The 17,914-nt window shown below is 38.7% G+C and overlaps 1 protein-coding gene and 1 non-coding gene across 2 annotated transcripts; one reads left to right on the forward strand and one right to left on the reverse strand.

The window, feature by feature from the left end:
* Positions 1 to 423: 423 nt before the first annotated feature.
* Positions 424 to 1,371, reverse strand: LOC133297996 (zinc finger BED domain-containing protein DAYSLEEPER-like). Its single transcript, XM_061497238.1, has one exon. It carries the CDS (start codon positions 1,369 to 1,371, stop codon positions 424 to 426), a length of 948 nt encoding a protein of 315 aa, XP_061353222.1.
* A 12,389-nt stretch (positions 1,372 to 13,760) lies between these two features.
* On the forward strand, positions 13,761 to 13,867 carry LOC133298004 (small nucleolar RNA R71). The gene has a single exon (XR_009749711.1). It is a non-coding gene; the product is annotated as a small nucleolar RNA R71 (small nucleolar RNA).
* Positions 13,868 to 17,914: the final 4,047 nt, after the last annotated feature.

Genomic DNA, 17,914 nt, shown 5'->3' on the forward strand with positions numbered 1-17,914 from the left:
GATCAGATATAATGCAAGGAAAATAAAACAAAATTTTAAAACTTGATGTTTATTCCCCTTTTAAGAGTAATTCATAAAACAAGAAATTCAAATTCTGCATTATATTTTACAAACGAAATTTTCACACTAATAGATTGAAAATTCAAGGTTATTCCCATTCTCCTTTCAAACAATCATTTACAAAATTTAACAAATACTGAATTGAAGCTCTTTAAGTATATACTGGGGATTCACTTCAACAGTGAAATGGTCAACTTCACGACAACAGGCTCAGACCTAAAACACTTCCTAGATGATCTAACATTTTCTTTGCTTGGATGATCCAAAACCAAGGTCTGCATCCCAGAATTGCCAGAACAAAGCACTTTCCTTCTTTCCAAATTTCAATGCCAGAACCATCAGTTGCCTCTGTATATAGTTTCATCATAGGCTCAACCATTTGCATCCAACCAAATTCAGAGCTCTTACTGCAGATTTTCCATTCTCACTTTGGGACCATCTGGAAAACAAAATGTTGAAATTTCCACATAACAACAGCAGAGAACGCCTTGCCTTGCGCGTAGCAGAATTATCAACCGACACTGAAAATACTTTACTTTCAATACCCCATAATTGCAAACATTTAAAAATTGCATCAGAAACATCAACTTCATGCCTTGGAGGTGGCACTTTAACAAAACTCAAAACTCTTTTTTGTAAATTCCATTCTGAATCAACAAAGTGACAAGTGATGACCATATATTCAGCTACTTGGTGACTAGATCTCCACATATCAGTGGTTAAACTGATCCTATTCACACTTATCAGTAAAGCCTTAAGAATTTTTTTTTCTACCTCATACATTTTCATGCAATCATTTTTTGTTGTCTGACGCGAGACTTTGTCAAATTCATTGTTAGCAAACTTAAAGCCCCACATCCAAATTGTATCATCCACAATGCTAAAAGGATACTCATGAACCATAATAGCAGTAGCAATAATTTCTCTCATCTTTTCATTAGAATACTTACCTCCGGGTGTAAGGAAAGGGTTCAAGGAAGAATTTGTCAATTGAAACGCTAGAGTGGATTGCTTATGTCGTGCTTGGTTTAATTTCCATTGCAAGCAATTTTGTGAATGCCTCCTCAAATGGCTAGTGCTACCTCCATTCCCACCAATAGCAAATCTACATTTGCAATAGTTGCAAACTGCTTTTCGCCCACCCTCAGGGAGTTCAACTTCATGAAAGTCATTCCAAACAAGTGATGTTTTCCTCTTCTTTTTTGCTGTCATTGATTCTCCACCATCTCTTACTTGTTCATCTCTTACTTGAACTTGATTGGAGTCACTTGGTACCCTAACCCCATCACTTCCACTTGGATTAGAGTCCATTCTTCTACCCTATAACAACATGACATAACATAATATAATATTAGACACATAACATAATGTAGTATAATAATATGCTTCAAGGAGAAAGAAGGGCAATAGCTTAAGCAAAGAGAAAGAACATGTCTATATTACTAGGAAAATACATAACATTATGGTATGAAAGAGAAAGAAGAAGTACAAAGAAAATGCTTCAAAGGCCCATGGCAGAAGCTTAATCAAAAAAGCCTATTTAGAGAACAAATACAACGAATTGTTAATATAGTTTGAAGACATTTCGGGCTTGTCCTGATTAATTATTAAAAACATTTTAATTATGAACTTATTTCTAGAAACTTAAATATCACAAAAGCAGAGCATCATCTATACTATCTTCATTTTTATAATAAGTATATAGAACAAAAATGAAGATTAGTGTGAATGAAAAATGAGAATGGGAAAAAGATGAATAAGAAAACAAAATGTAACCAGTTCATTCTCCATTTCTAGAATCCCTATCGTCACCTCTTCAAAACAAAATGATATCCTAAAAATAAAATCTTTTTGAACTTTTTTTCAACAACTTAATATATTTCACAAATAAATTGGAGGAAAGAAAATGTTCACTTTTGACAATATTTACATAAATTATTACTTGGTAACTATTTTAGTTATTCTGCAAAAAGAAAAAAAATACTTTTCGATACAAGGCATCATGGGATAAATTCCATTTTGACACTTATACAATAATAATTTTGATTACTTGTTAACTATTAAGTTATATTGCAGTATAACATGATTTGTTTATGTAGTAGCATTTATTTGATGGAAGCGGGGATGGGTGGGAGATTGAGTTTCATACACGGGGTGTGTACTTGCATGGTGTCAAATTATAAAGTGATTTTTTTGATAAAATCTATTACATCTTGTTATAAATATACATATTGGACACTAAGAGGGAAGCAAAAAGCTTAAGAAGGTAAAAAGATGAAATTGATATGTAGCATAAATAATTTAAGAACTACCTCTGCAAACAAGACTCAGACCAAGCAGTTATGGTTATATTGTAAGAAGTAGATTCAGGGAAGCCAAATAAAAAAATAGTTGAATAGTCTAATAACTCTAACCAAGAAGATACAAAGCAGTGCCCGCAAGTTGGAACTGAGTCAAAAATTTCCCACATGACATCAATAATAACTTCAGAAATATTGCAAGTATAAAGATAACAATTCTAGCTATAAAAATGATATTGGAAATTAAGACAGTCTTACAGGATCGAAGTCTTCTCTCAATACACCCCTACTTCGTGAAGCCTTTTTCATTTCAGCTATCAATACTGATAGATATAATTCTAGAACCTTAAACAATGTAATATGAAATGGGTAATCAAGTAGAGAAATGGGTTTTAGAAAAAGTTTTCACCTTTTGAATCTACTCAATGGTGAGGTTAGGGATAGGGCAAATAAGAGAAACTGTTGAACAAATGCTCAAAGAAAAGTAACCTGAAACAACATGCAGACAATAATAGGAAACAACATCATTTATCAAACATTAAAATGTTATCAATCAAGGGGGAAAGGGAATTTGTTGGACGTTTAGCAAGTGCACTAGTCGTACAAGTAATAAAATGATGAGTAAAGATCGTTCCCACGAGGAATTGTGTTCAAACACCAATATACCATAGAAAACTAATTTGAATCAAATAAGAGTTTGTAAAAATCATGAATAATTTGTCACCAGAAAATTGATTTTAAGTAATTTGACACAAAGTAAATATGGATTAGGAATTAATAAAAACAACAAGTAGTCAGAAAACAACTTTCCTCCATGATAACCCATATAAAAATTGATCATATGATGAATTCCTTTCCATGTGATGTTAATCAACCTTTTACTTATCATCAAGATGTAATCCCTTACTACCCTGATAGATACATTAATCAGAAACCCCAATCCCTTGGTGATCTCATTCTTAATACATGCATGAAATACTAAGGTTTTAAGATTACATCAGAATTCTAGCATCAATCCCTTGAGTACTAGAATTCTGATGTTGAGATTATCAAATACAGAAGTCATATAAACATCCCTGTTCTATACTACTTCTTTGATAGAAATAATTAACTCAGAAAATCTCAAATCAGCACATGAAAAATACTTCATCATATTAATCAAATCAACATAATATTATCATGGAGTTCCATTGCATTCGGACTACAAAGACTCTACTCAGACATGACTAAGGAATAAATAAGAGAAGAAGAAACAAACTTCATTTCCATGTTGAAAGTCTTCAATCTCCAAACTATTACAAGGAAATCCTAATACAAAAACTAAGAGAATTTAGAGAGAAGTCAGACTAAGTTTAAGAGAGAGAGAGAGTTCAGATCCCCCAGATTCTGATCTAAGTGTAAGGGCTTTGCCTTATATAGTGTTACAATTAAAAACAGAAAACTGATGTGGGCGCTAAAACATCCATAAGTGGCCGTTTAGCGTCCATGCTTTACGTATGCTCAACTGCTTTTAACTGATTTCAACGCTAAAACGTTAAGGAATGACCGTTTTAGCGTCCAAACTTGGTGAATGCTCAACTAACTTTAACTGACTCCAACGCTAAAACGTTTGATTTGGACGTTTTAACGGTGAAGACCAGAATCTTTTTCCACTTTAGGGCGCTAAAACGCATATTGCAGGCCGTTTTAGCGCCCAAGACCAGCAATTTTCCATCTTCTTAGTGTAGCAACGCACTAAAACGCTCTGTGTGGACGTTTTAGCGCTCATCACCAGCAAGTTTTGGCCTCTTCCTGTAACAGGGCGCTAAAACGCTCAGTGTGGACGTTTTAGCGCTCAACACCAGCAAGTTTTGGCCTCTTCCTGTAACAGGGCGCTAAAACGCTCAGTGTGGACGTTTTAGTGCTCAACACTTAGGAAATTTTTCTCCTCTTGAGCTCCAGAATCTTCTTCCTTCTCCAGTTGTCTTTCAAGCTTGCTTTTCCTACAAGAATCATACAAATTTCCAATAAAGCTCTTGAACTTGTAATTGAGGACATCTTAGGACATTAACCTTGTTTTTCATCATTTAATCACACAATTTGATCCTAATTCCTGCTAAAAACCATGATGAACTAAGGGTTCATCACAATTCCCAGATTTGAATATTGATGTCCTCAGAAATAACTTTAAAGACAGAGAAAGACTTGAGATTCTTTACACATTAAATTTATGAGGTTGGATTGAAATATGACAGATCAACGTTCCAAGATACAATCTAACAACCTAGCAATCTATCTTTTACTATGACTTGCTTAACCTCATTACAATGACTTTCAACAGATCAGTAAGATAAAATGCAGAGACCTTCAACACAAAACACCCCCTCACTTGGAACTTCTCAAAAATTGTGAGAATAAACTCTCTTGCACTCTAGTGTCTAAGGGTGTACTCATCACTCAATCTCCACTGCACTCAAACTACTATAAGCTTGCCCATCTTCTCACTTTCCATAGTTACAGTGATTCATAAGCAGAACAAAAGAGGCTTTGGTGGTATGACTTGACTAAGAATAGGATTCTGTATAGAAGAAGGAAAAATGACTTGACATGTAGTTGGCTAAAGGTAGGATTTGATGTTGCAGAAGGTTAGATAAATGGATCAGATTCAGATAAGAGGAGGATCACTATTGAATTTATCTATGTACTCCTTAATCCTTCTCATTCTCTTCTTCCTTTTCATTTGCTCTTTTCACCACCTTTTCTACAACTTTTCTTTTTCTTGAACTTCCTTCCTCCTTTTCTTCCAACTTTCAACACTTTGTGTTGTTTTGATTTCCCTTTTTCCTCATTTCCTTTTTCTTTTCCTTTTCCAAACCAAGCACTTTGTGCCTTTACTTCCTCATTTCCCTTTTTTTTTATTGCATTCTTCTTTTTCTCCAAATTTCCAACACTTAACACTTAATATTTTTGTTCATTGCAGAAACACCTTTCTCCTACAGAGCTTTCCTCCTTACCCCTTATCTGAACACATAATCTGAAATTTTAGGATCTGGAATAAGTGCAGGGCTCTTAGTTTTATCACAAAATTTTTGGCTTAAGGCTTCCATGCAATAAGAAAATTTGGTTCAAAAGAAAAATGCCTCAATGAGCTCTACTTTACAAACCATGAACTATTTCAAGTTAGAAACAGGGCAAGTTCTAGAGTTACTCATACAGTGAAGTGCTCTTTGAACAAAAAAATTTCTGTATAGGCTCAATGTCTCACAGTTCAGAGTGCATGCTTGAATTCCTCTATATACATCAACCTGATCTCTCTACTCCTCACATAACACGAGTCATGCAAACATATCATTTAGCACATATGCAAGGATTTCAAATTGCATCAAAAATGTTTAATCCATCATGTAAAACTTTGATCATCCTATTCTCATAAAATTCACATCATCTCAACTCTAAATCCAACCTTTGTACATATAAAACACTTTCTAAACTACCTAAAACTATATTCACAAGAATTTAAAAGAAAGGATTGAGATGTTTCCCTGTTTGTGGCTCATCAACTGTGTGTCATCATCAACTGTGTGATACCACCATAATCATGTCATTCATTCACATCCCATTCCCAGATTTAAACGTTGCTGTCCCCAGCAACTAATTTAAATCTAAAAAGCAGTTGACAAATTCTGAAACACATTCACATATCAACAAATAGCATCAGTACTATTTCAAAAGTGCATCATTCAAACAGAGAATCTCAATGTACTAACAAATATACAAAATGAAAATAATACCACAAGCAACTAAAAATATCCAAAATAAAACCATAAAAACAGAAAATGTATAAAAACAAAATGAGAAGTCTAGTCAGTAGACTCTTCATCATCACTAAACACCAAATATGAGCCTGGATCAGCAGTAGGCAATGGGTTGTACTCAGGATCAATACCCCTGTCCTCATCCATAGCACCAGTATCAGCAGCAGCAGCAACAGTGGTCTCTGCGGTAGTAGCATCAACACCAGGCTGTCTCTCTGGAGTGGGTGCAACATGGGAAGATGTAGCACCATCAGCAGGCGTAACTCCATCCACATGATCAGCGTAGTGAGTCCGGGCCATTGCCTCAAAGGCTTCCTCCTCATCAGAATGAGGGTATACAGCAGGCTGGTAATCAATAACATCTAAGCCCTGAGCCTCACATATAGATTTCAACATCGTCACCATATATGTCTGAAATGAGTGCTGGCTGGACTGCATAAACCGGAGACGCCTGTGCAAATGTCTCATTCGGAAGTCAGTGTTCACCGTCCATTGCTCCCCTGACCTTAGCCTCTCTTCGAATTCATCATCACTCTGAGTTGTAGATTTCCTACCAGGAGTCAATCCTGTGACCTCCCCTCCTCCTATCTTCAATTGCTTTGTTATCATTGCGGCATCAATTGTAGGGTGCAATTTAGTTGGTGCCCCATTATCAGTAACATCTACACCAGCTTTCTGACAAAGCAACTGAATCAAGGAACAGTGACCCAAAGCAGCAGAGTCACTGTCAGAGTGAGCCATATCATAAATGCTGTCCTGAAGGAGAATAGGAAGTTCCACCTTCGCCCTTGTCATGATAGTGTGAATCAGGACAGCTCTCTTCAGGATAACCTCTGCCTGGTTGGAAGAGGGCATGACATTTGAGATTACAAAGTGAAACCAGACTCTAGCCTCACCATTTAAATGCCTCAACCAAATCAACTTGGGAGCAACCTTATCCTTGGTTAACTCCCAAGTTTCACCAGGTTTGGCTATAGTCTGCAAAATAGGCTCAGCTGCCCCCATCTTGGTCCAGGTGTCAAGGTTTGGGTCACTCCTCCTTGGTGGAATTTTAATATTATGCCAGTTTCTCCTGAACTCACAACTGGCATTGTGGATATAGTCACAGAACCTTATCTTCAGCAGCTTTTGGATGGTGTGAGCATCATACTTCACTTTCTTTCCCCTCACCCAGCTAGTGAAGGTCCTCTGGCCTCCTTGATCTCCATTAAATGCATTAGCAAAGAATTCCCTTGCTATGTTAGGACTGCTATCACCCAATATTCTTCCAAAAGTTGCCCAATCCCTGGTCTTCAGCTGAGACTGAAACTGGGGATATTCATCCTGTTCTAGAACAAATTTTCTTTCTCTAACAAATGGCCTCTTGGAAGTCTTGTCAGTATACCGTTTCTCATGTTCCTCACTTTTCCAAAAGTGAGCATCAAACTGTGGGGTAGGCTCAGCTCCAGTATCTCCTCCTTGATTCACTCGTGCTCGCTTCTTATATCTTTTTTTCCCTTTTGTAGCAGGAGCTGGTTGAGAAGGAAAAGACATTGTGCCTACACAACAAGAGAAAATCAGTCCAAATGTCAAACAATGACATATCATGAATCCAATTCCACAATTCCCAGGTTTAGAACTCTTGTAGTGGGGAATTTGGATCAAAACATGTATGAATTACAACCCTACAATGCCATAATGTAGACCCTCAATTTTGTATGAAACAGGGCCTGGGTGCTAAAACGGTCACACTGAGCGTTTTAGCGTCCTGGCCTTAAACGTGTGTAAAAACTGGACGGGCGCTAAAACGGTCACACTGAGCGTTTTAGCGCTAGACCTTAAATGTGTGTAAAAACTGGACGGGCGCTAAAACGGTCACACTGAGCGTTTTAGCGCCAGGCCAATTTTTGGGTCAGGCATTTCCACGAACACCTTGTGTGTGTGTACGCTGGGTTGTTGTTTGAAGACAACTGAGAACCAACACGCGCTGGATTTGTTGTCTCATTCCCAAAATACCAGTCAAAAGCAATAGTTCAGGAGAATAATACAAATAAAACTAAATCAACATGCAATCCTACGAATGATACAGGCAATCAACATGTGAAATACCCTAGAAAATGCCCAATAATTGCATGCTTCAGATATGATAAGTGATGGAGGGAAATGAGATGAGTTACATACCTTGATGTTGATGAGAGGATGTGGAAGAAACTACGAAGATGGATGATACAAATGTGAGATAAGGAGTGCGTTGTGGAAAACAGAGGCAAAGTATAAGACTGTAAGAGGAAAAGAGCAGAGGAACTCTGTTATATCAAATTAGTGACAGGGCGCTAAAACGTTGGCTTACCAGCATTTTAGCGTCCTTGTCCGGAGAAAAATGCACACTTTGTGCAACACAGCGCTAAAACGGTCAGACTTAGCGTTTTAGCGCTGTTGGCCAGAGTGCATGGATTGGTGTTGTCAGTGAACGCTAAAACGCTCATAATGAACGTCTTAGCGCGCACAACCAGAGAGTTTCATAATGATGGAACTCTTGGGACGCTAAAACGGTCAGGATTGACGTTTTAGCGCCCAGCACATAGCAAAAAATTTCTCTTTGATTTTTCAAAATTTTCCCCCATTTCTTCTTCATCTTATGGATATGGTATGAACATGGAATTACATACCTAGTACAGTGGGTTGCCTCCCACTCAGCGCTTGTTTAACGTCACGAGCCTAACGGGTATGATCTATTTTACCTCTAATAGAGCAACTGTCAGTAGTTGCCTATCCACAGCACTTCCAACATATAACTTCAATCGTTGACCATTGACTGTAAAACTTCTGTCCGAATCCAAAGAACTGATTTCTACAGCCCCATATGGTTTCATATCCTTTACCACAAACGGTCCAGACCATCTAGACTTTAACTTCCCTGGGAACAGCTTCAACTTGGAATTGAACAGAAGTACTTGATCCCCCACCTTGAAGTCTCTAGGTGTGATCTTCCTATCATGCCATAGCTTTGTCTTTTCCTTATACAAACTGGCACTTTCATAAGCAGAAAAACGAAACTCATCCAATTCATCCAGTTGTAATAATCTTTTCTGTCCCGCTGCTTTGGAATCAAAATTCAGATATCTCACAGCCCACAAAGCCTTGTGCTCCAATCCAACTGGCAAATGGCATGCTTTTCCAAACAGCAACTGAAATGGAGACATCCCAATAGGAGTTTTGAAAGCGATCCTATATGCCCATAAGGTGTCATCAAGTTTCTTGGACCACTGGGTCCTAGCATTCCCAACAGTCTTCTCCAATATTCTCTTCAATTCCCTGTTGGAAATCTCAACCTGACCACAAGTCTGTGGGTGATATGGAGTGCTTATTTTGTGCCTCACTCCATACTTAGCCAAGGCATACTCCACCATCCTATTATCAAAATGAGTGCCCCCATCACTCATGATAGCTCTAGGGACTCCATATCTTGAAAATATATTCTTTCTCAGAAAAGCAATCACCACCCTGGAATCATTGGTTGGTGTAGTTATAGCCTCAACCCATTTGGAAACATAATCAACTGCCACCAATATATACTTGTTAGAGTAGGAAGAAGGGAAAGGTCCCATAAAATCCATACCCCAAACATCAAAGATCTCCACTTCCTGGATATTGTTCAACGGCATTTCATGTCGCCTAGAAATATTCCCAGTTCTCTGACAGTTGTCACATGCCTCCACAAACTTCTTTGCATCCTTGTATAAAGTGGGCCAGTAGAAGCCACTCATCAAAACTTTTGCTGCAGTTCTCTCACCTGCAAAATGTCCACCATATGCAGAACCATGACAATGCCACAACACATCCTTCTGTTCTTCCTCTGGAATACACCGTCGGATCACACTATCTGAACATCTATAGAAAAGATATGGCTCATCCCAAATATACCTCTTAACATCATGCAGAAATTTCTTCCTCTGTTGCCATGTTAAATCATTAGGCATCAATCCAGCAGCTTTATTGTTGGCAAAATCAGCAAACCATGGTGGGGTACTGATAGATAAGACTTTATCCCCAACCATCTCTGTTCATCAGGAAACTCTTCTCTGATCACTACTCCCGGCCCTTCTTGAAGCTCTTTTTCTGTAATCCTGGATAAGTGATCAGCCACCAAATTTTCAACTCCCTTTTTGTCCTTGATTTCTACCTCAAACTCTTGCAACAGTAACAACCAGCGGAGCAATCTGGGTTTAGCATCCTGCTTGCTTAACAAATACTTTAAAGCTGCATGGTCAGTGTAAACAATAACTTTTGATCCTAACAGATATGGCCTGAATTTGTCAAATGCATACACAATAGCCAGTAATTCTTTTTCTGTAGTAGCATAATTCTTTTGTGCATCATTTAAGATCTTACTGGCATAGTAAATGACATGCAACAATTTATTCACTCTTTGGCCCAATACCACTCCTACGACATAGTCATTGGCATCACACATTAATTCAAATGGTAATGAAAAATCAGGTGCCATCTTGATAGGTGCAGTGGTCAACTTTTCTTTTAAAACATGAAATGCATGCAAACATTCATCATCAAACAGGAATTCTTGATCCTTAACTAATAACTTGCATAAGGGCTTAGCAATTTTTGAAAAATCTTTTATGAACCGCTTATAAAATCCTGCATGACCAAGAAAACTCCTCACACCCTTAACATTTACAGGTGGAGGAAGTTTCTCTATCACAGAAATTTTTGCCCTGTCCACCTCAATTCCATTCTTAGACACCTTGTGTCCAAGAACTATACCTTCTGTCACCATAAAGTGACACTTCTCCCAGTTCAAAACCAAATTACAGTCTTGACATCTTTTCAAAACAGAATCTAAATTCCCTAGACATACATCAAAATCAGAACCAAATACAGAAAAATCATCCATAAAAATTTCAATGCATTCTTCTATCATATCAGAAAAATGGAAAGCATGCACCTTTGAAATGTGGCAGGAGCATTGCATAAACCGAAAGGCATCCTCCGGTATGCGAATATTCCATATGGACATGTAAAAGCAGTCTTCTCCTGATCCCCTGGTGCCACAGCTATCTGATTGTACCCTGAATAACCGTCCAAGAAGCAATAGAAAGCATGTCTTGCCAACCTCTCTAGCATCTGATCCAAGAAAGGAAGTGGAAAATGATCCTTCCTGGTTGCCTTATTCAGCCTCCGGTAATCAATGCACATTCTCCAGCCAGTGATTGTCCTTGTGGGAATCAACTCATTGTTCTCATTTTTCACCACAGTCGTCCCCCTTTTCTTGGGCATGGTCTGCACAGGACTCACCCAAGCACTGTCTGAAATTGGGTAAATCATCCCAGCATCAAGCAACTTCACCACCTCCTTCCTCACTACTTCCTTCATAGTGGGGTTGAGTCTCCTCTGTGGTTTCCTTACTGGTTTGACCTCTTCTTCCATCAATATTTTGTGGGTGCAAAAGGAAGGATTAATACCCTTAAGATCTGAAAACTGCCATCCAATAACCATTTTATTCTTCTTGAGTACCTTAATCAACTTCCCTTCTTCCTCATCAGACAACATTGCATTAATGATTGCTGGATATGTTTGATCATCCCCAAGGAACACATACTTCAAATGTGAAGGTAATTCTTTAAGTTCTACCTTAGGTGCTCCTTTTGGAATGTCATCAATCTTCTTCTCAAGCTCTTCCACTTCTGGCTCTTCTTGGTAATCCTCTGTACCTGTCTCTTCTTCTGATCTTTGTTCCTTAACTGGGAATTCTTCTTTTTTATTCACTTCTTCCACAACCTCCTGTATCACATCCAATCTAAAACAATCCTCCACATCAACAGGATGCTTGATGATTTCAAATACATCAATTGTGACTGTTTCCTCATCCACCCTTAGCAACAACTTTCCTTGTTCAACATCTATCAAAGATCTTGCAGTTGCTAAAAAGGGTCTTCCTAACAATAAAAGACTTTCTGTATCCTCTTCCTCCATGTCAAGAATCACAAAATCCACTGGAAAAATAAACTTGTCTACCTTGACCAAGACATCTTCAACCACACCTTCAGGCCTCTTGATAGATCTATCTGCAAGATGCAGAATAAGATTGGTCTCCTTCAAAGTGTTAATTCCCAAAGGTCTACATACTGTCAACGGCGTCAAGTTTATACTGGCTCCCAAATCACACAATGCCTTTCCCACCTCCACATCTCCTATAGCAATAGAGATACTGAAGCTTCCTGGATCTTTCTTTTTTGTTGGAAGCTTCTTCTGGATTAGGGCACTACACTCTGCTGTTAGGGCCACTGTCTCACCATCAGTTAATTTCCTCTTCTTAGTAAGAAGATCCTTCATGAATTTTGCATAGTGAGGCATATTTTCCAGTGCTTCAGAAAATGGTATGTTAATTTGTAAATTTTTGAAGATATCCAGAAATCTTGCATAGTGCTGTTTCTGAATCTCTTTCTTCAACCTCTGAGGGTAGGGAACTTTAGCATAGGGAGATAAACTAACTGGCTGTTCTTTCTTGTCAGCCATCTTCTTCTTTTCCCACTTCATCATCTTTTGTGGGGAAGCATTTTTACCAACTTCTACCTCTCCTTCATTCTTATTGTCCTTCCATACCTCTTCTTTGTCAACTCCAACTATAACATCTCTAACAACTACTTCCTTCTCACTTTTCTCATTTCTAATTTTCTCTCCTTCATCATCAGAAACTACATCTTCAACCACAACCTCTTCTTCATTCTTTTTATTTTCCACCTTCTTTTTCCCTGGTTGAAGTACCAACCCACTTCTTGTCATAATTGCTTTACAATGCTCCTTAGGATTCACCAGTGTATCACTTGGAAATTTCCCTTGTGGTCTCTCTGATATCTGTCTTGATAATTGACCAATCTGGGTCTCCAAATTTCTGATTGATGCTTCCTGATTTCTGAAAGAAGTTCTGGTCTCCTGCATGAATGCAGTTGTCTCTTCCCTGAATGAAGTAGAACCCTGAATATAATCCTGAGTTGTCTTAGATAACTGAGCAAACACTTTCTCCCATGCAGCAGGATCACTTGACTGCTCCTTCATATGTGGTGGTGGAGGATGTAATGGTGGATTCAATTGGTGGTTGGAACTATAGCTGAATCCTAGGTGTTGATTCTTGTTTTTCCATGGTGGCATATAAACATTCTTTCCCTGATTGTTGTAGTTCCTTTGATTATTCTGATCATACCACACTCCATTCACCTCTGCTTGTTCTGATGATCCCCCATAATCACACTCCTCTGTCACATGGCCCTTGCCACAGATAGCACATACACTCTTTGTTTCCACAGAAGCTACCTTTTGTGAAGAGAGTTGCTTAATAAGGGTATCTAATTGTTGCTGCTGTTGTCTCTGTGTCTGCATCAGTTGATCATTCCTTGCCAACAGAGCATCATACCCATCCAACCTGATAATTCCTGTCTTTCTGTCAGCCACTGGAGCATTATCAAATTCTTGAGATGCTAATGACTCAAAGATATCCAAGGCTTCTTGAGGGGTCTTGGTAGTCAATGATCCACCAGCAGTGGCATGCACCAAGGTTCTAGTGTTAGTGGTCATTCCTTGCAGGAAGATTGCTGCTTGTTGCCATGCCTCAATTCCATGCTGTGGACATTTCCTTAACAAAGTCTTGAATCTCTCCCAAGCCTCATAAATAGATTCTGACTCTTTCTGCTTAAAGCTTGTAATTTCATCCTTCAACTTGGCCCTCTTGGATGCTGAGAAAAACCTTTGCAAGAACTTGGTTTGCAAATCATCCCAAGTTGTTATACTTCCTTGTGGCAATGATTGCAGCCATCTCCTTGCATCATCCGTCAGTGAATGAGTGAATAGTCTCAACAGAATTGCATATCTTGTGACACCATTTATCTTCACCGTATCACTCAACAATAGGAAGTTCTCTATGTGCAAGTAAGGGTCCTCCGCACTGGTTCCAGCAAACTGATCCTTCTGCACCAAATGTATCAAAGCAGGCTTCAATTCAAAGTTGTTGGGCTCCACTGTTGGGCGCACAACACTCCCAATTGGAGGAATCACTGCAGGAGTCATGTACTCTCCCAATGTCCTCTGTGGTGGTGGTGGTCTGTGATTCTCTGCCATTATATCTTCCTGATTAATCGTACTTGATTCACCAATTTCTTGCAACTGTCTCCTTTGCCTGGCTGCCCTTTTGTGCTTCCTCAATGTCCTTTCTAATTCTGGATCATACAACAACAAATTTGGATCAAGTGTACCTCGCATGTACCAGAATCAAAATTGACCAGAAACTTAACATAAACTAAAATACTGACAATAAAAGGATTCAATCTCAGAATTCTATAGTATCAGTTAGTGTTGAAAAACAAATTCCCCGGCAACGGCGCCAAAAAATTGTTGGACGTTTAGCAAGTGCACTAGTCGTACAAGTAATAAAATGATGAGTAAAGATCGTTCCCACGAGGAATTGTGTTCAAACACCAATATACCATAGAAAACTAATTTGAATCAAATAAGAGTTTGTAAAAATCATGAATAATTTGTCACCAGAAAATTGATTTTAAGTAATTTGACACAAAGTAAATATGGATTAGGAATTAATAAAAACAACAAGTAGTCAGAAAACAACTTTCCTCCATGATAACCCATATACAAATTGATCATATGATGAATTCCTTTCCATGTGATGTTAATCAACCTTTTACTTATCATCAAGATGTAATCCCTTACTACCCTGATAGATACATTAATCAGAAACCCCAATCCCTTGGTGATCTCTTTCTTAATACATGCATGAAATACTAAGGTTTTAAGATTACATCAGAATTCTAGCATCAATCCCTTGAGTACTAGAATTCTGATGTTGAGATTATCAAATACAGAAGTCATATAAACATCCCTGTTCTATACTACTTCTTTGATAGAAATAATTAACTCAGAAAATCTCAAATCAGCACATGAAAAATACTTCATCATATTAATCAAATCAACATAATATTATCATGGAGTTCCATTGCATTCAGACTACAAAGACTCTACTCAGACATGACTAAGGAATAAATAAGAGAAGAAGAAACAAACTTCATTTCCATGTTGAAAGTCTTCAATCTCCAAACTATTACAAGGAAATCCTAATACAAAAACTAAGAGAATTTAGAGAGAAGTCATACTAAGTTTAAGAGAGAGATAGAGTTCAGATCCCCCAGATTCTGATCTAAGTGTCAAGGCTTTTCCTTATATAGTGTTACAATTAAAAACAGAAAACTGATGTGGGCGCTAAAACGTCCATAAGTGGCCGTTTTAGCGTCCATGTTTTACGTATGCTTAACTGCTTTTAACTGATTTCAACGCTAAAACGTTAAGGAATGACCGTTTTAGCGTCCAAACTTGGTGAATGCTCAACTAACTTTAACTGACTCCAACGATAAAACGTTTGATTTGGACGTTTTAGCGGTGAAGACCAGAATCTTTTTCCACTTTAGGGCGCTAAAACGCATATTGCAGGCCGTTTTAGCGCCCAAGACCAGCAATTTTCCATCTTCTTAGTATAGCAGCACGCTAAAACGCTCTGTGTGGACGTTTTAGCGCTCATCACCAGCAAGTTTTGGCCTCTTCCTGTAACAGGGCGCTAAAACGCTCAGTGTGGACGTTTTAGCGCTCAACACCAGCAAGTTTTGGCCTCTTCCTGTAACAGGGCGCTAAAACGCTCACAGTGGACGTTTTAGCGCTCAACACTTAGGCAATTTTTCTCCTCTTGAGCTCCAGAATCTTCTTCCTTCTCCAGTTGTCTTTCAAGCTTGCTTTCCCTACAAGAATCATACAAATTTCCAATAAAGCTCTTGAACTTGTAATTGAGGACATCTTAGGACATTAACCTTGTTTTTCATCATTTAATCACACAATTTGATCCTAATTCCTGCTAAAAACCATGATGAACTAAGGGTTCATCACAATTCCAAAACAAAATAAAGTAAGGGTTTCAAAAAAAAAAAAATCCAGACCCAAAGTCAAAATCAGACTAAACCAATATGTAGTGACTGATTTGATGCAGTAGAGAAGATGAAGCTCAACAACAGCTGACAGCGTGGTGTGTCCTAGCACCGATCGAAATGGAGGCTGATGAACAATAGCGCAACTGTCGATAAGGAGCGTGGTTCGAGATGATGAACAACAATGCAACTTATGGGGACCAAAAGCTATAGTAGCTGTTCCGGATAGCCCAACGCCTAAGCAGCCCAGTTGCTCAAGCCCAACCCCTAGCTCCAATCCAGGGCTGACGCGGACCCTCACATCCCCCAACATTGCGACGCATCCAAGGGAAACACCAAAATGTTTCACCTAGGAACCTCAACCCTCAAAGGAGACCGTCACAGGCACCATAAAGAGAAACTGCCCCTTTACCCAGTACTGACATCTCCAGACGCAGAAGGCGCAACGCTGCAACAACAACAGCGCCTGCCACGCCTAACACTGCCACCGTGGGGTGAATCCCAAGGAGGGTTGACCTCCTCCTCACCAACCCACATCATTTTCCCTATAAATAGCCCCCTTGCCCCTTGGGCACACGAGGAAGAGACATTATGTATTGTAATTCTACCCATTTACTTTGAGTCATATAATCCTTTAATTATCCATTGTTGATCGCTTGCTTATACTTGGCACAGTACCTCCTAGCCTGGTCTGTACCTGAGCTAAGGGTATTCTCCATACAGTGACTTATCCCTGAAGGGAACATAGTGGGCTTATAGATCCCAACGGTACAGTAGCAAATGGGAAGAAACGATCGACAGTCTCACAGCCTCACAGGGAAGTTTGTGGGTACGATTGTTTGATAGAGTAAAGGAGAAATATGTTGCAGTGAGAACGGGAAAATGACTAAAATAGTTAAGGGAATTACCCTATTAGAGAAAATAAATTTTATTAAAACAATTGTTAAAAACTACAAGCCAGCCTGGAGGCTCATAGGCCAATCTTTGCAAAATAGGCCTGATTTTAAAAGAGGCTTTGTAATTAGCTCAATCCTGTTTTATTTGTTAAACAGGCCGAGCCAGAGGCCCCTGATAAGCCACCTGGCCCACTTACACCCCTAAGTCCATGTGAACGGAAGCAATAGATGAGGAATGCTTTTCTTTGGGAAAGAAAATGTGCATTCTGACAAATGTAGTTTACTTTTTCTTATGAGTATTATTTGTTGTTGAGATATGTAAAATCATCAATGTAGCCTCACCCAATAGCTTAAGCTTTTGGGTTGAATTAGTTCTTTACATGGTATCAGAGCTTCGTGTCCCGGGTTCGATCCTCGCCGCCTCCCACTTTCTTTCAAGTGGAATTTATTTGTTCGCACAGGTAGGTGGGCCTGTGCATTGTCCACCCTTCAAGCCCAGTGGACTCTCGTGTGAGGGGGCGTGTTGAGAAATATAAAACCATTAATGTAGCCTCACCCAATAGCTTAAGTTTTTGGGTTGAATTGGTTCTTTACATTTGTGATAATTGTTATTAAACGGATAGTAAGACTACTTTAACAACAATATTAATTAATAAATAATAAATACACATAGCCATCTCATTCCATATTGCATTTGCTCCTTCATCAAACTCCAAAGGTCTTTCATGCAACATTCTTTCATTTCCTCTTTAAGCTTCCACCATCTTATCCTTGAGTTCTGGACCCTCTTCCTCATTGTAAGTACTTTGTTGAACCGAACGTCCAAGACTACCAGCTTATGTTGCGTAGCAACACACTCTCCAAGGTAAACCTTACAGTCAACACTAGAA

This window comes from Gastrolobium bilobum, unplaced genomic scaffold (genome assembly GCF_033153095.1).
Source record: "Gastrolobium bilobum isolate Gb01-03AN ecotype WA unplaced genomic scaffold, APGP_CSIRO_Gbil_v1 utg8690, whole genome shotgun sequence".
NCBI classification, from domain to species: domain Eukaryota; kingdom Viridiplantae; phylum Streptophyta; class Magnoliopsida; order Fabales; family Fabaceae; genus Gastrolobium; species Gastrolobium bilobum.

Excerpts from the sequence above, each read along its gene's own strand:
- LOC133297996 (XM_061497238.1), bottom strand. The coding sequence starts at position 1,371 with ATGGACTCTAATCCAAGTGGAAGTGATGGGGTTAGGGTACCAAGTGAC.